The sequence below is a fragment of the Leopardus geoffroyi genome, chromosome A3, assembly GCF_018350155.1.
Source record: "Leopardus geoffroyi isolate Oge1 chromosome A3, O.geoffroyi_Oge1_pat1.0, whole genome shotgun sequence".
In the NCBI taxonomy this organism is placed as follows: Eukaryota; Metazoa; Chordata; class Mammalia; order Carnivora; family Felidae; genus Leopardus; species Leopardus geoffroyi.
In genome coordinates this window covers 100,608,754-100,632,193 of record NC_059336.1, presented here as the reverse complement: position 1 = coordinate 100,632,193, position 23,440 = coordinate 100,608,754, and the positions used below count along the sequence as shown (strand labels likewise).

General features: G+C 52.4%; 1 protein-coding gene across 1 annotated transcript in view; it reads left to right on the top strand.

Moving 5' to 3' along the window:
- POLR1A (RNA polymerase I subunit A) overlaps positions 1–22,303 on the top strand; it is a 75,410-nt gene extending 53,107 nt beyond the window's left edge. The window contains exons 20-34 of the mRNA XM_045446739.1: positions 741–893; positions 2,211–2,293; positions 4,261–4,426; positions 5,331–5,552; positions 6,419–6,633; positions 8,582–8,749; positions 9,672–9,807; positions 10,289–10,446; positions 15,302–15,428; positions 16,996–17,106; positions 17,689–17,988; positions 18,829–19,029; positions 20,167–20,284; positions 20,779–20,943; positions 21,325–22,303. Of these exons, the coding sequence (XP_045302695.1) occupies positions 741–893; positions 2,211–2,293; positions 4,261–4,426; positions 5,331–5,552; positions 6,419–6,633; positions 8,582–8,749; positions 9,672–9,807; positions 10,289–10,446; positions 15,302–15,428; positions 16,996–17,106; positions 17,689–17,988; positions 18,829–19,029; positions 20,167–20,284; positions 20,779–20,943; positions 21,325–21,425 (2,424 nt within the window). The 3' untranslated portion in view covers positions 21,426–22,303. The remainder of the gene's footprint in view (positions 1–740; positions 894–2,210; positions 2,294–4,260; positions 4,427–5,330; positions 5,553–6,418; positions 6,634–8,581; positions 8,750–9,671; positions 9,808–10,288; positions 10,447–15,301; positions 15,429–16,995; positions 17,107–17,688; positions 17,989–18,828; positions 19,030–20,166; positions 20,285–20,778; positions 20,944–21,324) is intronic.
- Positions 22,304–23,440: the final 1,137 nt, after the last annotated feature.

Sequence of the window (23,440 nt, the reverse complement as noted above, 5' to 3'; positions counted from 1 at the left end):
GCATATAGAAATTAGTACCGTTAGCACATCAGTGTTAGAAACAAACACAGATATAAATGTGTGCGTGTGTGTAATCAGTCTTATCTGAGGTCTTGTCATGGTCTGCTTTCTTCATTTTTTAGTATATTGTAAGCACTGTCCTAGAGGTTTCTTTACCCTTAATTTGAGGCCCGTTACCTCCTCGGGGTCCTGCAGTACTTTTGTAGCATGTTTGCAAATGTTAACATTTCTTTTCAAAGTCTGATGACAGTGTAGAGCAGTGTAGGAATGGGTTTAAAAGGCTGAAGGCCTCAGCAAGTCCCTTGACTAGAGTGAAATCCAGACACATTGCCCTCCTCCCCACCCCCCCACCAAGAATATTAATAGGTGGTTTTATTTTCTTTTGTCCTTAGAGTCTAAGGATTACAATAAGTTACTTTTTCTCGTGGGCCTCAGTTTCTCCATTAAGGCCCTTAGGTCCCTTCTGGGTATAACACCAAATGGTTCTGAGACATGTCTTCTTTTGCAAACACCGCCCATTTACAAGTGACCCCAAATACTAAAATCTTGATCAGTCAGCAATAGGAATGCGCAGTTCTCTTCTTGAAACATGAGCGCCTTTGGTTAGTTGGAAAATCTAGTTTGGCCTTCAAAATCCAGTTTTCACGCAGCTTTTTTCCGAGAGCAAGCCCTCCCTCCCTCTGCTAGGAAGCAGCATTAACACATGTGTGGATCTCTCCTTTGGGTTTCCTTTCCTCCAGATCTCATGCCTGCTGGGCCAGATTGAATTGGAAGGTCGGAGACCCCCCCTGATGGCATCTGGCAAGTCACTGCCCTGCTTTGAGCCTTATGAATTCACCCCCAGGGCTGGCGGCTTCGTCACTGGCAGATTCCTAACTGGTATCAAGCCTCCTGTATGTATTTTGGTTTTTCCTCTTGCCTCTTCTCATTGCTAGGCTCAGTGGTAGGAGGCTTGTGACCTCTACCAACAACTTGGAGCAAGGACAATCGAGTAATAAACGCCAAGCCATTTGTTGCTTTCTCACTAGACCCTGTGGCCCACAGGGACAGTAAGGATGCCACCCTGTCATGTTCAGCATTATAACACCAGAGCTTTCACAGCACCTGGAACATCATGAGTGCTAAGTGTTTGCTGAAAAATGAAAAGATGGGTAAGACCGATCCTAGGTCCGCCTTTTCCTGCCATATGCCCTCTCTATGCTGTCTTCCCTACTTTGAAGGCAGCTAGAGAGGGGATGCCCCTCACCAGGGTGCCCTCTGTTGCCAAAAGGAACATCACAGAGATTTATTTCACACTCCGCCCCCACCAAGAGTACCTCCCATGGCTCCTCCTTCACGGTGGGAAAATTGACTAGCTGTGGCAAATGTCTAGTTCTTGGTCAGCAACAGACTTCTCCCCTAAGAAAAGGTTTTCTCCTCACACTTGTCAGAAATGGCTTTTTGAATGTTAGTACCTTTTGTTCCTTGGTTAGTTCATCTCTGCAAGATCAGACAACTAAATCCAGGTCGTGAAGAGGACCGGCCTTTCGTTTCAAGGCCACCAACTGCTCCAAGGGCTCATCAGTCCCACATGGGTTCTCCAGTGACCACCCATGGCCTCTGACAAAGGATGGAGGAGAGATGATACGGACCAGAACTTTTTAAACTCTGGTTGTGACCCCTTAGTGAATCATGAAATCACTGTAATAGATAGTGACTATCATTTCTTTATAATAAAACAGAACAAGGTAGTGAAGAAAACATCCAAGTAAGGGATAGGACAGTTTCCTAAAGTTTTCCTTTGAGTTTTCTATCTGTATGTCCATGTTTGCTGATCACTATCATAAGTGTATTTCTTGTGGTGAGTTAGTTAAAACGTTTGGAAAAGACTGTGTACCTCTGATAACACTGTTGGAAGCAGAATTCAGGGATGTGGACCGAATGGAAGAGTGATAAAGCCCAAGTGCCATTTCCATTTGGAAAGTGGGGTGTGCGGTGTGGGATAAAATACTGAGGGTGGAATGCATGGGTGCAGGTGGAGCTCCTGGCAAGGTAGCGCAAAAGGTAAGCCACGGGAGAGGGTAGAAGCCACTGGGGCCATCGGACCTGTCCGGGCCGAGAGCCACAGGAGATCTGACTAGGCTGCCGGTGGTGGTGTTGGCCTGCACCACCCTTCAGGAAGCATCCTTCCTCACGGCCACCTCTGGGGCCCGGCCCCGCATCTCCCACAGGAGTTCTTCTTTCACTGCATGGCAGGGCGAGAGGGTCTGGTGGACACCGCCGTGAAAACCAGCCGCTCCGGCTATCTCCAAAGGTAAAAAGCACCTGCTCTGCCCCTATTAGATGGGGTCTGTGTCCCAGGACTAGTCACCTCCACGTTGTCATCTTTCACATTGTCGGTGATGGTTCACTTATAGTCCCTTTGGGTGAAAAAACTTTTTAAAAATGGCCATGGGTGGCCTGGGACAGAAAATGCAGATAAGCTTCCCCTTCTAAAAGATTGGTAGAGAGTGAGCTCAGAGGTTTATACGGAGGGCCCCTGTGTTCTGCGGACGCACACTATTCCCCCCCACCCCCTCAGGCCTGGCTCTAAGTCCTGTTCTCTGGGAACTCGGGTGACTACCCCACAGGGAGGCAGAACTCCTTTTATCCTGCCCTCAGAGGTGTTCCTGTCTCTGCTCCAGCCTTGTCCTCTCTCCTGCTGCTATGTTCCAGATTCCCCAAAGCTGCACTCCTTACTATGGTCCCCTCCCCCTTGACTGCCAAGGCTGCAGCCCATGGGGTTGGGCCAGGAAAGGGAAGGGTGGGTTTGGGGTGGACAACCCTGGGTGGTGGGGCAGCAAGGAAGCCATCTGCCGAGCTGGTGGCACCATGTGGAGAGCCGGCATTCAGCACCGCTGGGCGAGTTCCCCTCTCGGGCATGGATCACACGGCCATTTCCTTCCGTGAGCAGGGGTTACGCCCCACTTCCCATTTCTTAAATCGTTCAACAATACGTGTATAACATAGAAAAAGCTAGAAAACAAATGATCAAATAAGTCTGGGGTGAGGGGATCCTTGTGTGGGGTAGGAGTCCCTGAGGCCAATTAGATAATGCTGGGGGGAAGATGTGGAGGGTCTTTGTTGGAACAGAGGAGCAGCCACCATCGGAGTAAAGTACATAAGCCTCCGCGAGCTCCATCTGCCAGTGGAGGGGTGTGGTGGGGAGGTCCCGTGCAGGGCTTCAGACAGGATGGATCGGAGGAGGCCAGCCCAGCTATGGTGGAGTTCTAGCCGGACGTCAGAAGGCTGCGCCCCAAGAGTGGCCATGGAAAGGAAGAAGCCGTTGTGAAGACAGAGCAGCTGGCTGAAACACAGGAGGAAGCAGAGAGGCAGCAGATAAACCTAGTTGAGTTTTCAGGCCTGAGTGGCAGCTCAGAGACACAGTTGACAGAGAAGAGAAAGAAAGTATGTGTGGCGTGAGGAGTCAGCAGGAGGTTATTCAAGCAGCCGTGTCCCGTGGACCTTTAAAGACAAGGCCTGATGGTCAGAAGAGGCCTGGACGCACAGCCTTGTGGGGCCGTTGCTGGTGCTGAGAGCAGGGCCCTGCGGGCAAGGAGAGCAGAGCAGAGGGCTCCAGGCAGCACCTGCAGCATTTTCAACAGAGGGGAAGTGGTGCTCAGCACTAACCTCACCAGGCCCTGGGCTGGATGCCAAGAAGACAGTGGTGACTGACACTGAATTCTGTCCTTGGAGCTTAAGGGAACAGTGGCTCCTAGAAAATCTCCTGTTAAGGTGGCAGGAAGAGACAGGGGCAGAGTGGCCAGAGGTAAGCTAAGGAGCCAGTACCAAGTGGTAGGAAGAGAGGTTGAGGGAGACAGCTGACTACTGGGAGCATTGAGGAAAAAGGGCACCAGGTTAGGGTTAGCACATCAGCATTTAGTTCCTAATGTGTCCTTAGTTTCCCTGGAAAATATCTGGACTAACCACACTGGAGAGGCATTGGGTGGGTAGCAAGCCCTCCTGCCTTACCTGCCTTATGGACCTACTGATGCTGGTCCTTGGGGAGCTCTTCAGTGCAGGGGAGTGAAAGGCAGGCAGCAGTCCCGGCTGCTGGGGCCAGATATGGGAGCCAGGGCCAAGCAATGGCAGCTAGCCTCTCGCGCACGCAGCTGCAACTTCCTCCTCCCAGAAAACTATCAGGAAGCTCTCTGGTCAGGAGCTGCTGTAGCACAGAGCCTGGGGCATCGGAGCCTTGCCCAGCTGCCCTTTCCACCGTCCACTGCCCTGGTCTCCTTGCAGGTGCATCATCAAGCACTTGGAGGGGCTGGTCGTCCAGTATGATCTGACAGTCCGCGACAGCGACGGCAGCGTGGTACAGTTCCTGTATGGGGAGGACGGCCTGGACATCCCCAAGACACAGTTCCTGCAGCCCAAGCAGTTCCCCTTCCTCGCCAGCAACTATGAGGTAGTTGGCCTGACCAGACCTGGTGCCTGGAGGTGGTGGGGCCCGGAGCTGCATGGTGGGCCTTGCACCCTGAGCTTTGCCATGCAGTGAGGTGGCTGTTGAAAAGCAGAGTGGGAAAAGGTTTACAAAGCACCAGTCAATGCCTTAAAACATTTGACATTTTCATAGCCCCTCAGGGGACTTTCATCACATGAGATAGCAGAAAGACACGTGTACCTCTGGAACAACAGCTACCATCTGGGGGCATTTGCCACGTGCTGGGCCCTAAGTTAAAGTGCACTGTGGGCAGCGTGTGCTTTTATCCTCACCACAACCTGGGGAAGTAGGTATTCTTGTCCATTTTACAGCCGAGACCAGGCGTATTGGAGCTGAAGTGACTAGCTGCTGTGTGGCAGGGCCAGTGTCTGGACCCAGGCGTGTCTGACACACAGGCTGGTGATCTTCATACCATGCCTTGCCACTCCAAGAATGACCATCACCATTAACTGAGTAGTCACCTATTTTGCAGTCCGATACTGAAACCACTGGGACCTGCCCGTGGTCATGCAGCAGATGGCAGTGTTGAAGGTTGCACTCCGGTGCCAGCTCCTTTCTCTCCTGGTGCCTGTCCCACAGCTTTGTCTATCACTTTCTCTCCTCCTTTCTCCCTAGAAACTCCCCTGGGTTCTGCAGGGGCTCTGAACATGCTGGGATGTCCCCTGTTATCCCTGTAGCTCCTGAACCACCAGCTCCCAAGTCCAGGATACACAGTGAGGGCCCTGTTTAGCAGCAGGTGCTCAGCACCTATGAGAGGCGTTGTGAAGCCTCCACACGTCTTGGGCCTGTGAAGTTGTATGACCTGGCCCTGTGTCATGCCCTTATCTCTTTGGTCTTATGTCTGTGGTTTGTTTGTCTGTTTGTTTAGGTGATAATGAAATCGAAGCATCTCCATGAAGTTTTATCCAGAGCAGATCCCCAAAAAGCTCTCCGCCACTTCAGAGCCATCAAAAAATGGCAAAGCAGGCATCCCAACACCATGCTGAGAAATGGTGCCTTCTTGAATTATTCACAGAAGATTCAGGCAGCAGTGAAAGCCTTGAGCCTTGAGGGTGGGAACCAGAATGGCCGCAGCCCTGGGACTCACCAGGTGACTTGGGGGGGTGACTGTGTCCCCGGTGCCTGGAGCATATAGGCCTCAGGGATTGAAGAAATGGGTTGTTTTCTTAATAGAAGGTATAATTGTGTAATATGGCTTTCTTCACTGTTAGGAAACAAATGGCCCTCAAATAGGAACTGAAGGAGGGTACTCTTCACAAGGGTGTGGGCCGGGTTTGGGGAAACCGATTGGGGCTGGTAACTTGGGTGCTCACCACCCCAGGTGGGCAGGAACAGGGAGAGTAGCCACCAGGAGTGGAGAGGGTAGCTGTGGGCAGTAGGAAGGCATGGTCTACTCAGAGGCCCCTTAGAGAGGGTGGGGGATAAATGCCCAGCATTGCTCTCCTCCCACATTCCCTTCTGCTGCTGGAGCCTCCCATTAGTCAAACACAGCTGGGAGCCAGGAGGCAGGGGAACACTTTGAAGCAGTTGCTCTGGGGTAGCTTTGGGGCATCAAGTGTGTGAAAGCCTGAAAGAGGACAGCCGTGTCCTGGTTTGCCCTAGGATGGTCCTGGCTTTGCCTTTCAACCTAACATTATTAATGATAGTTCCCCATTCTACTCTAAAAAAATTCCGGTTTGGACAGTAACTTTCCTGGTCACCCTGCCTGTGTTCCAGTGGGCTGGGATGAAGACCTTGGAGAGTCATGGTCGGGCTCGTGCATGCCAGGATGGATTCTGTTTTATCCCTGTTCTAAATGTTGGGGTGGATTTCTCATTGTCATCTGGTTCTGTCTCCTTCCCCTACTCTCATTTGGAGCCAGTGCCTTTGATCCTCCTTATCCCACTGGATGTCCCAGGAAACATAGGCCCATTCCTGGTTTCTCCCCACGTGGCTGAGGCCTTTCCTTCCTTTCAGATATTGAGAATGTGGGGTGAGTTAGATGAGCAGAGTCGAAGGAAATACCAGAAGAAGGCGGCTCCTTGTCCAGACCCCAGTCTGTCCGTCTGGCGCCCAGACATCTACTTTGCATCAGTGTCGGAAACATTTGAAAAAAAGGTGGATGACTATAGTCTCGAGTGGGCATCTCAAGCAGAGAAGAGTTATGAGAAATCAGAGCTTTCTCTTGACAGGTAATGGCACTGATTTGTCATAGGGCACGTGCAGAGGGAGAGTCTATGTCTCGGGCTCCTTCCTTACCTACTCTGGAAGGGAGGGCAGCCTCCTGAGTTCGAGCCTCCAGGAGGAGGGAGGGAAGTAAAATAGAAAGGACACCTTGCAGGCCCAGAGGGCTCCAAGACAGGCAAGGGCAAATAGGCAGGAATGGACACCCCTGCCTGGCCCAGGACAGAGAAAAATGCTCTCCTGGGTGGAAGCTTGCAGAAATGACTCTCTCTTGAGTTTGGTGTGGTGGCCATGGCTAATTGAAAGTCAGGGAATCTGCTCGCCATTCAGCAGCTTCTAACTCTGACCCAAGGCAAATCATTCTCTGCCCTGTGACCCTATGGCTCAGCCTTTCATGAGGGGTTGGATCTGATTTACTCTAATACTCCTTTGAGCCTTGGATTCAGAAGTCTTAAGAAAGAAGGAGCATGTGCAGTCGTCAGCTTAGACTCGTTCACCAATAAATAAATAAATAGACAAACAAACCAACCCTGTGGTCTAGGCAGGTGGGAAGCTAGGCAGGTACCAGCCCCGAGCCACATCAGGTTACAACATCAGAAGCACCCCCAGGGAGGCCTGCTGCAAGGTTGGTATTGGAACGGTTGTCAGGGGATCCTTTGCACTCAGCTTGCCGAGCCTGGCCGGCAAAGCTGGAAGACCTCCAAGGTGTAGGCCCTGGCCTGGCTGCTCGGGGAGACTAGCCGAGTCCAGGAGTGGGCCTGCAGGTGGAAGTGGGGAATCGGTAAAGGCAAATGAGCAAAGGCAAATGCATGAGTGGAGGAACCAGAGGGGAGGAGCAGGGCTCTCTCTCTGCCCTTTAATGTGACTTCTCTAGTCAGGCCTCAGAGAGGCCCGGTCAGAATAAATTATGCTGGGTTATCACAGCTGCCGGCAGGGCTTTCCCTGAAAGAGTGAGACCCTGATGCCCTGTCCCCTTCACCCTTCTCCCTGCAGCTCAGGACACTGGCTGTGTACCTTCAGAAGAACGGGCAGTGCCGTATTGGGAGTGGGGAGAGATGAACCCTGGAGGGGGGGGCATCATTTGGGTTTGCAGGACCAAGATGGGGGGGGTGATTCCGCCTCAGTGGCATTCACAGGGGACCTGTTAGCAGGCAGCAAGCTCTGGATGAATCTCTAAAGTTCTGGAGGTATGTGAAGGTTCTTTTCTGTCAGGAAGACTGATAGGTACTCAGACCTCACTGGTTTGAAGTAACTGGGAGAGACGACATGGCGGATTAGAGGGAAGTCTCACTTTTAAAAGGAACTTGCTTTGAAATGTAGCGTTACTACTTTTTCTACATTCACATGTACGTCCAGTTAGTCTTCCTGTGTCAAGCCCTTCCTGGTTCCATGTGCTGGGGAAATACAATGTTCCTGTGACTGTTCTAAAAGGAAGAATGGTTAATACATCACAAAACTGTATAGCGTGCGCACTTCCCATGTGGCCTGGAGTCATTTGCACCAAATAAGATAGCAATCCCCCCCTTCTTCCCCTACCCCATACACCCATAATAGTTCAGTGAACACCTTCCTAGTTCATACAGGGGGAGGTGGGGAGAAAAGAATCAAAGGAAAACGTGAAGAGCGAGCTCAGAAATACTCACTGCTTTGGGGACTCACGGTAACTGGTGCAGAGTGGGAACTTGGTGTTCTCGGAGCAAACACGAACGGTCCGAGCATGGATGTCTAGCACTTCAGCCACCCAGCTGAGATCTGTACTGCATAATTTAGGACATCCCAGGGTCACTAGCAGGATTTGAAGGATTAGGAGGATCATTTGCCTAGGGAAAACAAGCCCAGAAAGAGGGAGAGCTAATACTCCATGCACCCTGGCTTTGGGTGGTGTTGACAGCTCCTAACAGACAGACAGGTGGTGTCTGTGCTCCTAGCTGTGCCCCCCTCTCTACCCCATTCCAGGCTGAGGACCCTGCTGCAGCTCAAGTGGCAGCGCTCACTATGTGATCCGGGTGAGGCCGTGGGCCTACTGGCTGCCCAGAGCATTGGGGAGCCCTCTACACAGATGACCCTGAACACTTTCCACTTTGCTGGCAGAGGCGAGATGAATGTCACTCTGGGCATTCCGAGGTACGGGGCTACATGGGTGCATAGCGTGGGATCTTTCCTAAGCCCACTCCCGGGGAGGAAGTCATTCAGTGGGGGGCGGGGCAGGGAGCGTCTTATCCAAAATGGCGATTAGAGTTGGACTTCCTGGAGCCCAACTGGTTTCTATGGTTGGATCAGTGCCCAAGCCTCTTGGAATCTCTCTTTATCCCTCTGCTAACTCCTGTATCCGTGACCTGGGACACTTGTGAAGCTACACTTCTGGGGTCGGGACTCCGGAGCAGAGGTTGTTAACAAGCCACGTGCACTTGGCTGCCTAACTCTGGGGGCACCAATCACCTAGAATGTAACCCACAGTGGCCCTTCCAGTACATGTACACATCTGTAGGGTAATGGCCACTGGACAAGAGGAAGGAGTGGGAGACTCACTTGCATTGAATGCCTGACCTTGCCACTTTTTAGCAGAGAGACTGGGGTTTCTCAGCTTCCCTAACCTCAGGATCTTTGACCTGTGGAAGGGCGGAGGCCAGGGCCCACCATGCAGTTGGACCATGTGGGCTGACAACTCAGGGGCAAGGCCAGGAGCATCATGGTGCCTGCATCCAGTAGGAGCACTATAGGTGATAACTTTATCATCCTTGCATCTCTCATTTGTTCCATAAGCTCTTAGTAAGCACCCACTGTATATAAGGCACAGGTGATAGGAAACGAATAATACTAGCCTGTCCTTGAGGAGCCCGTGCTCCTATGGAGAAAATTGATAGGAGGGTCACTTGCTGTCACTCACTGGGCCAGAGCTGGGACTTTCTGATCCAGCGTACTTCCTTGCAATATCCCAAGGCTTCTCAGATCCCAGAAGAGCCGTAATATCTTGATAAGAAAGGCCTCGCAAAAATAGGGAATCTGGGTACCTCTTACGATTAGATGTGCCCATGTTCTGTGACAGGTTGAGGGAGATTCTCATGGTGGCCAGTGCCAACATCAAGACGCCCATGATGAGCGTGCCCGTGTTCAACACCAAGAAAGCACTGAAGAGAGTGAAAAGCCTGAAGAAGCAGCTCACCAGAGTGTGCTTAGGGGAGGTAATGGTCTCTTGGACCTGGCTAAGAGTGGGTGGAGGCATTTTCCTGCATCTTCCATCTCTGAAGAACAGATTTGCTGACCATTGAGACCCCGGGTTCAGACTCCCATGAATGAGGGAGAAGCTTTCTCTGCCAGGTGCTGAGCAGGGAGGGATGAACCAGTAAGCTTTAGAAGTAATCCATCAGTTTATAGCTTTTTCGCATGCCTTAAAAATAAAAATGCTTTCTGCGGTAACTTACTAGCCCCGCTGGAGTCCGCTCCCTGCAGCCTTGGGCCATCCTCTGGAGATGACCCACCAGCCGTGGGCACCTGTCCCCCGAGGATTCACACTGGCAGAACTCAGTGGGGTTCCTTTGGGGTTTGGGCCTGTGGTCCCTCCCCCTCTCCCCCTAAACCCTTGGATTTCCCAAAACCATGACTGTCATGCACAGTCCCCTGGGACTCAGGCAAGTTAGGTTCTGTCTGTCCCTCTGGTTCAAGGTGTTGGAGAAAATTGATGTCCAGGAATCCTTCTGTATTGGAGAAAAACGGGACAAGTTTCAGGTGTATCAGTTGCGGTTTCAGTTCCTGCCACGTGCACATTACCAGCAGGAGAAGTGCCTGAGACCTGAGGACATCCTGCACTTCATGGAAACGAGGTTAGCACTCAGGCCGCATTTGTTGTTTGACTTTGTCATTGCCCTTGAGTGCTCCAGGCTGTAGGACTCCTGGAGATTGGCTGCATTTCTCTAAATGGATCCTTCAAGGGCAGTGTTTGGGAAAACAGCAGGCCCTGTAGCCTAATTTGGAAACCTCACTGCTAATCTGGCCTGTGGGTGTGATTGCATTAACCACGCACCACTCCGTGAAAACTTGCCTTCTCTCTGGTTGATGAGTCTTGACGTCTTGGGTTTGGAGGCTTTAAGACATGGAAGTATAGGTACCGGAAGGAGGAGGGAGCCCCATCACAGGGTACCACTGTAAGGTCAGACTAGCACATGGTGTTGGTTTTTGACATGATGTTCCAGGCAGCATAATGTTGTTCCTAATACATTTCTAGTCTGTGTAATAATGAGCAGTATACTGATAGCATGCTGCTTTTAAACCCCAATTCTAAGCTGGGGTTACCTGCAACTTCTTACAGAGAAATTCTGGTTCCCTTCTGGTAGGGAGAATGAACATTCTTTCTTTCTCAAGTGCAAGTTAGTGCTGGACACTTGAAAAGCACAGGCTACCACACTGAGTACCCAGGAGTAGGATGGTAGACACATTGGGGCTGGGGTAGGCCAGCAAGAGCCAGCGAAGCACTTTTGACTCACCAGCGGACCCTAGATCATGCCGTGCAAACTCAAATGGTTGCAGGGCTCAGCAGGAAACAGGCCAGTGAAGAAGGCCGGGAGGTCTCTGGCAGGCTGGAGAGTACAGAACCTGCCTCAGGACAGGCATGTGGGCCACAGTGGCCCGATCTCCTAATTAAAAAAAACAAAAAGCCTCTTTCCCTGCTGTTTTTCTGTCTTTGGCTGTTTAGTTGCTTGTTGATGCTTTTATAAATAAGCCTCTTAGTTTTTAAATATCAGCAACTAATTCATACATTTTCAAAAGCTTGGTGACGCCCAAATAGATCCCATCTGTCAGCAGGATTTGGTCACAGACCACCAACCACTGCCTCTAATCTAGACCAGTTCTCAGATCTTCCTGGAGCCTCCCCAAAATGGAGAATCAACGGGGCAGAGTGGAAGCAGAGTTCACTGCTTTCAGTCATCCCACCAACCTTTACTGAGCAACACCCACACTGGGTGTAGTGTGGCCAGGAGAGAGCCGCTGTTCTGCCACTGGCCCTCTTCTCTCTGACCTGAAGATGTGAGCTGGCCTCAGGCCAGCCCTCTAAACATGTGGTGTTCAGGACAGTGGGTATCGTGATAGATGGGCTTGGATGTGAAGTCATCCCCTTGGAAAGGGGCCACGACTGGGCAAATCCTGACCCAATTTACATGAGCCCAGATGAAATTGTTGCAGTTTACATGAGCCCGGGTGAAGTTGTCACAATTTACATGAGCCCAAGTGAAGTTGTTGCTGTCTGGGCCTTGGGGAATACGTGCATCACCATCCACATGGGTGGAGAAGGTTCCTTTTACCAGGCAGACCCAGTGCTCTCAAGACGCTGGGCCATGTCACAAGAGACGTGTCTCCAGCCTGCTGGCTCATTAATTAACAGGGAGGAACAGAACTCCCAAGTGCACCACATGTTTGTGCTGGCCAGGCAGCCCTTTTCTGAGAAATGGGAATTAGGATCACATGGCCTCTTGAGACTTGTCAAGAGCAGGCGAAGCTGGATAGTGTGCCCTGTTTCTATTCACCTAGAGCTTTGCCTGCTGAGCAGGTAGGTCAGCATGAGGCATGTACCAGGCTGTGCTTAGAGTTCTTTCTACTTCTGTTATCTTGGAGAATTGAAAAATTCATCGCCTTTAAACAATTTTTTTCTTGATGAGGGCCAGCCCTGGCTTCTTACCAGCAGCCAAGTACTTTTTCAGCTCCTAGTTTGTATTTTGCTTGTGCACTTGAAAAGCTGTGATAAACAAAGCCATGTGCAGTAGCTCTTGGTGGAGCTACTCTGACTCGAGCACATCGGGCCAAAAATAAGAGAAGGAGCAATGTGTGAACTGGGGTGTGCTTTGGACAGTGCTTGACAGGCTTGGGCAGCGTAGCAAGCACAATGAGACCTCTTACAGACCATGAGGCAATGTGAGTGTGTGCTCTCAAAGAGTGACACCCCCGCCCCTGCAGGAAACCTTTCTCCTTCCTTTCTCCCTTTCCTCCCCCACCTCCTCCACCTCTGTTTCTCTCTCTTCTCCCCTACCCTCCCTCCCATCCCATCTCTTCTCCCAACTATTGGCTCATGAGACTATTTGATAATAGATTGGAGAAGAGAAAGAGACACAGAGGCGTTTGTCTAGATGGCAGTGTGTATGCATTGAAGGTTCTGTAAATATTTTTACTGACACCTGTCACTTTGGATGTTTGTATAAGCTATCTGGGCGGTCGGCCGGGGGCGGTGAAGTCACAAGAGCCCCAAGCCTGGAGTCGGGTGGAAGTTCTGGCCTCCTGTCCCCAACCATGAAACGACCAAGCTAGAGTGTGCAATTACAGCTTCTGGGAGTCAGACTTTGCAAGCAGCAGGTGGCGGAGCAGTTGCCAGGCACTCCTGGAAACAGCCAAGGGTCATATTCTCTGTTTGCAATTATTTATGTGGGATGGGCGGTGTCTCTGCAGCCTACCCATCCTGTTCCCTTTTGGTTGCCACATTCTGACAAATAGCAAAACCTTCACAGGACAGTCATTGTGCGCCTTCAGTTCCCTAGCTCGTGGCAAAATCACAGAGGGGCAAACTTGTTTGCACCCACAGGAGAACTCTGGCGTACTGGTAACATGTCTACCACTTGTCAGGGTGCATTCAGCTTTCTCAATTTCTCACCTGTTCTCCCGCAGTCTTGTTCACTGGAAGAGGCAGTTTAGGCAGAAAGGATGCCCAGCAAGGGGGGATTAAGGAAGGTCTCCGTGGGGACTTTCATCTGCACTTAGACCCAGCCTTGAGGGGTGGATACAACTCCAGCAGGTAGCAAAGGGGTTGGAGAAATTGCTGGCAGAGCGAGCCCAGAGGATGCACCGGGGTTGGGGGGGGTGGGGGGAGCAGATGGGTAGTTGGGGTTGGGGCCAATTATGGAGGACTGGAGGGAGGAGCCTCGGAGGGGCGACATGGCTGCAAAGCCACTGGTCTAGAGAGTCTGAGGAGTCAGAGCAGCAGCCCCGAAGCAGCGGGAGGCGACAAGCAGTGGTCATAGTGCTTTCCACACCCCCATCCCATCTCGTTTCCTCTCCTCTCTGCAGTGGGCTCAGGTCGCAGCGGACATGTCCCACCATGCAGACGAGATCAAGGCCTTCCTCCTGGGTCTCTGGCTGGATCCAGATTTGAACCAGAGCCTGGCATTCCAGAAACTTCTCTTTTGCCCCCTCTTCTCAGTTAGGTTGTATCTTCTCAAGTCAAGCCTGGCCTTCCCTCATCAGGCCCTGGTCCCCATCCCCAGCACCTGGCAACCAGGTTCTTCCCTGGATTGGTGGGTGAGGAGCCTTTTTTCTGCCAAGGGCAGAAACCTCAGCAAAACCATAAACTTTAAAAAGTTAAAAAAAAAAAAAAAATGAGGAGGGAGAACAATAGTCTTTTGCTCTTAATAAGAAAAATAGTAAAGGGGCACCTGGGTGACTCAGTCAGTTAAGCGTCCAACTTCAGCTCAGGTCATGATCTCACGGTTTGTGAGTTCGAGCCCCACATCAGGCTGTGTGCTGACAGCTCGGAACCTGGAGCCTGCTTCGGGTTGTGTCTCCCTCTCTCTGTTCCTCCCCTGCTCGCTCTCTCTCTCTCTCTCTCTCTCTCTCTCTCTCTCAAAAATAAAGATTAAAAAAAAAAGTTAAAAAAAAAAGAATAGTAAATATTTGCCTGCTTGTTAAGACCACACTCCTGTATTTTCACCCTTGCTTTGCTCCCAGGGCACATGATATGCACGTTATAGGTGCTGAGACAGTACAGGATGCTGGCTGGCTGGCTGAGGGACCTGATCCTTAATATAATTAAAAGCAGTCCATTTTGGCATGCTGTTCTGGCCTGAAGAGGAAGAAAGGCAAGAAGGAGATAATGTGAAAAAAGAAGAGCAGGGTTGGGGGAGGGAGGGGTGCAGGGAGGCCGGGCAAGGCCTTAAGGGAGCTTAAAAATAGAAAACTCAGGAGGAAGAGGCAAAGGGCCAAGAAAGGCCCCCAGGCTCTGCTTCAAGTTGGTTCTTTTAAATTGGTCTGGTTCCAACTTGTCGACATGATTTATTGCCACAAAGTAAGTTATCAGTGCCTTTAAAACTCTGATGAACTCTTGCACATCTTAGCTCTTCCATCAAATTGTTGGGGCTCATATCCCAAGGAGACAGGAGCTGTCAGGCCTGTGCTGCACCACTTTCTGGAGATGCTGCAGGGGCAGGCAGGGGATGGTCCTAGTCCTGGCTGGACTCCCCTCCTGCCGGAGAGTCTGCTGTCCTTTTCAGACTCTGGCCACAGCAGCGCTAGCAACTTTGACTTACAGAACACCCACTCTGCCAGGCCTCGTGACAGTTATTGGACAGGGGGTTGTTTCTAATCCTTAAAACAAGACTGCACGATGCATATTCATACCCACATTTTACAGATAAGGGAGTTAAGGCTCCAGAGACTGTCATGCTTAAAGTCACGCACCTGAGGAGTGGCAGGACATGTGTGCAGACCAGGCCTGGTGGGCTGTGGAGCAGTGCTCTGTCTGTGCCCTTTAGAAACCGCAAGAGGGGGATAGGAGACGCTGTATCTCTGTCTCATGTGTAAATCCCCGATGCCCCCTTAGATGGCTGTGAGATCCTTGGGCAGAACATCCTACACCCGCAAGGAGGGAAGAGTAGAGATGCTCGTATTGAATGGGGCTGTGTGGCTTTCTTCTCGTTTTAGATTCTTTAAAATTCTGATGGAATCCATCAGAAAGAAGAACAATAAAGCCTCAGCTTTCAGAAGCGTGAACACTCGGAGAGCTACCCAGCGGGATCTAGACAACACTGGGGACTCAGAGAGGAACCGGGTGAGTGAGTCCCCCAGGGGCCCCTCTAGGACCAGCACAGGGAGGGTCCCAGGCTGAGAAGCCCATAGGGTGGCTGTTGGCTTAGTCTTGTCCCCTGAAAAAGCTCTGGGGTTGTTTTCAGCACTCCTCAAGCCCCTTCCTGGATTTGGCCCATATCTCCCTGTACCTCTCCATTTACCTGCTTTGCCAATAGGGTCACGGGGGTGCTGCCAGACAGCAGGTCTGGCTGGCACTGGGTGAAGGCACATGGTCATCTATCTGTCTCCTCTCAAGGACCACTCTGTGAGTGACTTTTATCCTGAGGACAGGCTGAAAGTATTGTACCTGCTGGGCTTTGGAATTCTTTTTCTGGTTTCATGTTGCTCTGCCTTTGACTTCCCTGGGCCAGATGATGAACCGAGCGCCCACAGAGCACTGGCAGGAATTAGAAGAGGCGTTTTGAAGCAGGAAAGTTGGGCTGCCGTAAAAAAAAAAGGAAGGAGTCAGGGAAAAGCTACTAGGGGCAAAATAGTCCAGGAATGGTGACAACCTCATCTGCAAGGAGACCCAGGGGTAGTGTGGGGACAGGTCCCCTACTGTCATCTGAGCCAACAGCAGCTTGTAGGGCTATATAGCAATAGCTGTGCCAATGCAGCCAACCTGTGGGGGCGCTGGTGGCAGAGGGTCGCAGTGAAGACTTAGTACGGCCTTAAGGTAGACCAGAGAGAATGTTAGGTCTCTGGCCCAGGAAGTCTACCAGTTGGCTAACTCAAGCACAGATGGGTATAGGTGGTCTTTGAAAGGTTACTCCGTTTATCCTTAAGTCACCCAGAAGAAGACTATAAGAAACTAGGAGCCAAGGTCAGTAGAGAAAGATATAAATGTTTGGTTTTTAAAATGCTTAATAGCCCACCAAGATAATCCTTTCTCTTCATCTCCATCTAGAACAAAAATATTTGGAACAGTATTTATACCATTTTCTCTTAATGACTTGGAAAGCCTGGTCCCTTTTCTGAAATTTTTTCTTTCTTTCTTTTTTTTTTTTTTAATTTTTTTTAATGTTTTTATTTATTTTTGAGAGAGAGAGAGAGAGAGAGAGCGAGCGAGCATACAGGGAAAGGGCAGAGAAGGAGACACAGAATCTGAAGCAGGCTCCAAGCTCTGAGCTGTGAGCACAGAGCCCAACGTGGGGCCTGAACTCACAAACCGTGAGATCATGACCTGAGCTGAAGTCGGAAGCTCAACTGACTGAGCCACCCAGGCGCCCCCCTTTTCTGAAATTTTTTTAAATGCAAGGTTTTGCAGGTGGTACATGTGACAATGAAGCTTGAAGAGAAGGAGACAGGGAGTGCAGGGCTGTCCCAGAGCAGGGACTGAACGGACAGGGTGGCCAGGTGGAAGGGTAGGTAGGTAGATGGGTGGTTGGGAGGGTGCCAGGTGAAGGTATAATGAATGTATGCATAGATAGGCAGGTGGGTGGCTGGGTGGGTGAGTGAGCTGAAAAGGAGGATGGGTGGGTAGATAGATGGATTCACCAAGCACTCGGTTTTGGAGCCAGTCTTTTTTCCTCCTTGTCCCCAAACCACAGGGAGAGCAGGAGGGTGATGAGGAAGAGGAGGGGCACATTGTGGATGCTGAAGCCGAGGAGGGAGACGCTGATGCCTCTGATGCCAAGCGCAAGAAGAAACAAGAGGAGGAGGTGAGGGGACTGGCCAAGGTGAAGGGGCTATGGTCACATCCGTCCTGTGTCACACCTGCAGAATTATTGCTCACCACATATGGCCACACCTTTGCTATCCTGCTGGAACCCATTAGGAACCCTGGGACAAGTCTGGCCTGCCCAGCACACTTGTCGATGAAGAAGATGAAGTTCACAGGGCAGGATTGGGCAGGGGCCATCCCAGGACTGTCCTTCAGCTCTGGATGGAATCAGATTCAGGGACCCAGAGGCTTTTGCAAGGAGCTGAAGTCAGGCTGCCTCTTGTTTTTTACAGTGAAAATATACCAAAACCAGTCTTGCCATGACTGCTGCTGGGACAAAGGGCAGATTAGAGGGGCTGAGGAAATTGACGGGCAAGAGAGAGCCCAAGGAGAGTGGAAGAGTGTTGGGAGTTGGGACTGAGAGGCCACCATTCCCAGGGGAAGGGCCAACGGGAGAGAGGAGGAGGCAGCCCGGGGCAGGCCTGGTGGGCCTCTACAGGGGTGCTTGTTCTGCAGGCACAGTCCAGACAGATGGGAGGGAGGGGCCAGGTGACACAGACTGCACTCTATCCCCTGCCAGGTCGATTATGAGAGCGAGGAGGACGAGGTTGGGGAGGAGAACGACGACGAGGACGTGCAGGAGGAAGGGCATGGCCCCGGGGAAGGTGCCCAGAAGGCCCAGGAGCAGGATGAAGAGGTGGGCTCAGGCCCCGAGGAGGACTCGGCCCCTGCCGCCCCCCTCACACAGCCCCGGAAATCCACCCGCGTCAGGGAGCCCCAGGGAGCCGAGGCCGTGGAGCGCCGTGCGCAGGCCGTGCGCGAGTCCCACCCGTTCATAGAGGACTACCAGTACGACACCGAGGAGAGCTTGTGGTGCCAGGTCAGTGCCCGCTGCCCAGCTCCTCCCCACGCGGGCCGGGTGGCGTGCGGGGCCTGTGGCAGTCGGTTGCAATCTCCTTATGATCTCAGATCCCTTAAAGAATCTGGTGACCACCGTGGCCCCACTGCCTCAAATCACTGCCCCACACATTTGACTCAAACCCCTAGCGGGCCAGTACTTTCGGACTCATCAAGAACAATGTGTGTTTGCGGGTCTGATGGGCCAGGCCCTGGAGTGGAGGCACTTCTAAGCATCCCCCCATTCCGTCTTCAGTCCTACCGAGTGGACGGATGTCAGAGTTGCAGAGGCAAGCAGGAGCGCGCCGCTTCCCCACCCCCATGGCCTGTGGTCTGCAACGGCAGGGTGCACCGTTCCTTCCAAGGCTGGGTGGTCAGGATGCCTTCCCTCCTACACATGGGCTGACGTTTTTGACCTTCACTTTGACCCAGTCCAGTGGCTCCCAAACGGCAATGTAGATAAGACTCATTGAGCAGGTTACACACGAAACGATGAGTGTGACACTTTGTGGTGATTGAAAGTCTATCAAGGGCACTGTTGAGCAGACACGATTTTTACCAGCATCTGTGAAGGTGTCGCTCTACTGCTGTCACCTTCACCTGGGTGACTGGAGATGGCTGCTCTGTGTGGTCGGTTAAGGAACCCAGTGTTCGCCTGTGCAGACCCACCCAATCTGCCCCAGCAGGACCGCCTGTCCCCAGCCAAGGTGTTTACTACACAGGCTTTGAAGGCCTCACCCAGGGAGCCAGTTGGGGGCCCTCTGCCTCCTTCTCGGGGCCGGAGGCAGCCCCTTCCCTGATGCAACCCTCCTTCCTCTTGCAGGTGACAGTGAAGCTCCCTCTGATGAAGATCAACTTTGACATGAGCTCCCTGGTAGTGTCCTTGGCCCAGGGCGCCGTCGTCTACGCGACAAAGGGCATCACGAGGTGCCTCCTGAATGAAACCACCAATAAGAAGAACGAGAAGGAGCTTGTCTTAAACACAGAAGGAATCAACTTGCCAGAGCTGTTCAAGTATGCCGAGGTGTGCGCCCTCTCCAGGTTGTCTGCTGGCCGGGACGAGGTCCTCACACTGACTCAGGGGCTGGCCACGGGGAGGCAAGGCTCCAACCATGTTACCCGGGGCCTCTTCTTGGGATGCACTGTGCATATTAGCCTAGTTAAGACTTCCGGTAACTTTATCTCACCCACACTTTCTTGGAGTAGTTTGGCTAGAATTTTTTTCTCCTTGAAATTAATGTGTCTCCAAAGTAGATTTGTAAGATGTAGTTTGTGGAGTCGCTGGCCTGAGAGCTGCTCATTTTATCTGGGGAAGGTGGCCCTGGGAGCAGAGGTGGCTCAGACCAGCCTGCCGGTGCCTGGTTGCTGGCAAACGCCTGTGTGCTGTGCCCCACCTGCTCCACCAGCACATCTGTCATCCTTCTGGGCTGTTTCTTCATTCTTCTGCTTCATTGTGTCTCTGAGAACCTTCTGAGGTGCTCTCAACCCCTGGGCACAAGTGTTTCCCCAAAGAATACTGAGGTGTCGGGACCCCTATAGCCTACCACCCTCCCCAGTGTGCACCCAGCTCACAAATCTCTCCCTACCTGGAACACTTCTCCCACAGCAGCTGCCTTGCAGAGGCCCGCCTCCAGGCCCGCCTGGAGCCTTTCACTGGGTGCCTCCCAAGGACAGGGCAGGGTGGGCTCGTACCTCCTGAGAGCCAGCCACCAACAGGGCAGACTCTGTCATGCCTGGGAGGGTTGTTTAAACAAGGCCAAAGTCTCCACCATCTCCTGTGGGGACGAGCTGCCATAGTGCAGAGCCACCTTGGGCCCCTGACGAGCTGGGCCCCCGTGGAGCTGCCCTGTCACTGCCCCATGTGCCCTGGAGACAAGTTTAAGTGTCACTGCTGGAGAACGTCCCTCACCTACCAAGGGAAGCCTCCATCCTAGGAGATAAGTCTATCTGTTAAATAAACAAATAAGAAAATAGCTTCTTCTGGCCAACCTGCATCTCTGCTTACACTCTGTCCTTTTACTACTCCTGGGCCACCTTTCAATCACTTCGTCATCGGCTCTGCTTGACTGCCAGACAAGGAGGAGCTCGGCCAGTGTGGGTCTTGCCTGCAGAAGGGAGCAGAAAGCCAGGCCCCCGCACTCAGTCTCTACCCCCTTTCTAGGTTCTGGACTTAAGCCGCCTCTATTCCAACGACATCCATGCCATGGCCAACACGTATGGCATCGAGGCCGCGCTGCGGGTGATTGAGAAGGAAATCAAGGACGTGTTTGCTGTGTATGGTAAGAGGAGCCACGGACAACACTCAGAAGATCCCAGCATGTCGGGCCTGCTCTGTAGGAGACCAACACATGGGTGCAGTGAGCATGTGGCCTGTGGGAGACCCCGAGAGTGACCAGGGAGGACAGGTTTCAGTACTGTCATTGGGGCCTCTCTACCTGTTTCTCCTCTGGCCTCTGAGGAAACTCCTGTCTGATGAATGGACCCCAGCCTGCCTGCCTTCAGGGTTTTAGGTCCCAAGTGAAATAGTGCTGTGAGGTTCTCATGTCCTGCAAGTCTGGAGTCTGTTTCCTAGGCTACTGGACAGACGTGGAGAGTGGGCTGGACTGATTGTGGTCTGGGATGGGAAGGGGGCTGAGTGAGTAGATGACCAAGCTTGAAATGGAGCCCTGGGGTCTACATCTGAGCCTATGTGCTGGCTCGTGTCAGGTGATGCTGCTGCAACTGTCCCCTTGTCATTGTGTAATCTTTCCTGATGTTACTGCCAATGTGACAGGCATTGAGGTTGATCCCCGCCATCTCTCCCTGGTTGCCGACTATATGTGCTTCGAGGGCGTGTACAAGCCATTGAATCGCTTTGGGATCCGGTCAAACTCCTCCCCTCTGCAGCAAATGACATTTGAAACCAGCTTCCAGTTTCTGAAGCAGGCCACCATGATGGGTCAGTGCATGGGCAGGTGCCCTTGGTCTTCCCTCTCCTAAATCTGCTCTGGGCAAATAGGCTTGCTCCCCGGGCACCTTTCCACATGCCTCCCACACAAGTGAGATGTTGGAATCTCACTGAGGAAGCAACTGGGGAGGGTGGGCAGCAGATGGGGAAGCTGCCTCTGCCTTTTGAAGGAAAGGGAGAAGGTTCTGCCTCTCTTTCTGTAAGCAGTGCTCCCTCACGTAACCTCATCAGCTTCCAGAACTCAGCTTCCTGCTGGCCTCTGAGGTGGCTCATCTGCCCAGCCTCCATGTTGATCGCCCCCCACCCCGAGACCCCTTACATCACCCCCAGCTTCCCTCTCAACCACCTAACAAGATCTCTTGTGTCTCCCAGGATCGCATGATGAGCTGAGGTCCCCTTCAGCCTGCATCGTGGTTGGGAAAGTTGTCAGAGGCGGGACAGGCCTATTCGAGCTCAAGCAGCCCCTGAGATAGTAGCCACCGCAGCACCATCTGCCCAGCCTACAGGATGGCCAGGAGGACCCAGGTGAGGGCCTGGCCTGCCCTTCACTTGAGAGGCCTGGGAGAACAGAGTCCAGGGTGGTTCAAAGTGACCATGTAGGGCACAGCAGAGATGTAGGGGGTACAAAAAGCAGCTGGCCTCCGCTCGACCAGCTTCACCTGGAAAGTGGCAGCCTTCCTTGTCCTTGCCCTTCCCCATCTCACACCATGAATAAGGTTCACCGAGTCCCCTCAATCCTTCCGAGGTGGCCAGGCCTTCCCCTGCGTGGCACCTCCAGAGCAGGGAGGTGAAGTCCTGTTGCCGGGAGCTCACCTAACTGCAGGCAGGACCCTGAGGGCTCTGGAGGACCAGGAACTGGGAGCCTGCCACCCTATGGCCTGCCCCTCCCAGCTGCACCGGTTCCTAGGGGCACGGTTCCCATAGAGTGTCCACCCAAGACCTTTTGCCTGGGCCAAGCCCACACCTCTGCCCACCCAACTTCTGTACCCGGGGCAGGGCCCCAACAGCTCAGCCCCACACGTAGAGCCCCAAGTCACCAGCCAAGCTGTTTGGACAAGTTGCCTGGCTTATCTTTCCTGGCTCTGCTCTCGGCCCATCGTTAAGGCCTGCATCCCTTTCTGCGGGCTCTGCTTCATCTGGGCCGTCCAGCCTCCCCTGACCTCTGGCACCACAGCAAGGGGCCCTGGCATGAACAGAAAAGTCAGAGGACTTGTACAAAGGCTTTGTAAATCCAGAGGCTATTTCTATTTTTGTCTAATGTTATTCCAACTCAGGCTGAGTAATAAACATCACTGGAACTAGCTATTGGGAGGGGAAAAAATTAAAAAGACTTGTTTTTTTTTTTTTTTTTTTTCCCTTGGTTTGTGGTTTCTACATTTGTGATTTGAGAGCCCAGGACTGGGATTTCTCAGCACAGTAACATCTTGGTCCCTTCTGTTCTTGTCAGAGGATGTGGGGGAGAGCTCAGCCCCTGTAGCCTCCCACTCTGACCCCAGCCAGCCCCTGCTCTGTCCCCCTTTCCGGAGCCAGCTTCTGGCCCTGCAATCAGAAGAGTGGAAGCCAGTGAGAAGGACCTTTGTGTGGCAGGTGGGAAAGGATGCCTTGCTCGGGGAGCATGACCATGCCGCTCCTCCAGACACGTGACAGGCCCACCCTTTGCCTCCTGCGCCCACACTAGGGAAAGTGGCAGAAGCAGTTTACTAGGGCTTGGGTACAGAGGAATAAGCACAGCTTCTGAGGGACACAGGAAAAACGGCCACAGTGGAATCCTGTGCGACAGGTTACGGCATGTGTTCTTGGCGTTGTGGGTCAATTCACTACTTGGTGATTTCCACTCGTACTAGAATTGTGGGAGAGGGTCCTTAGGGCTCAAGATAACCCGTTGGACAAATGAGCACATGTTGCATGGCCCCACGGCTCAGCTTAAGCCGGTAGGTTCCGTGGCTCAGCCCCACCCAGGCGCTGAAGATACAAAAGTGAAGGAGCAAGCCCAGAATATAGACAGGGCATAGACCATGCACACTGAAGTTAGCCTCTTGGCTTGTGTTGGGAGGTGAGGTGATGGCCCCCTGCCCTTCCTGCCCCATCCATCCATACAATTCCTGGATACCTGTGTTTTCCATGTGTTTCTTTTCCAGGATACACCTGCTTTGTAAGCAGACATTCCAGAGTTTGCACATCATGGTGGGCCAGGAATCCTCTGGCTCCCCTTATGGCATCACACACTCACTGGTTCTGTCAGAAGCCTCCTTGAGGGGGGCTCCTTTGCTGTTTAAGATGGCATATTCTCTTGGGCTGGAGGAGAGAGGGCGCAAATGAGCAAGGGGCAGAGAGAGAGAGAGAATTATGTGTCTGAGTCAGGAAGAAAACGTGTGGGTGAAGCACCTAATCCCATTCCCAGCCTGGATCTTAACTGTCCTTTCTCTCCATGGTCCTCATCCCAAAATACATGTACAAAACATAGGTAGGCTTCTTCCAGGCCTCACTG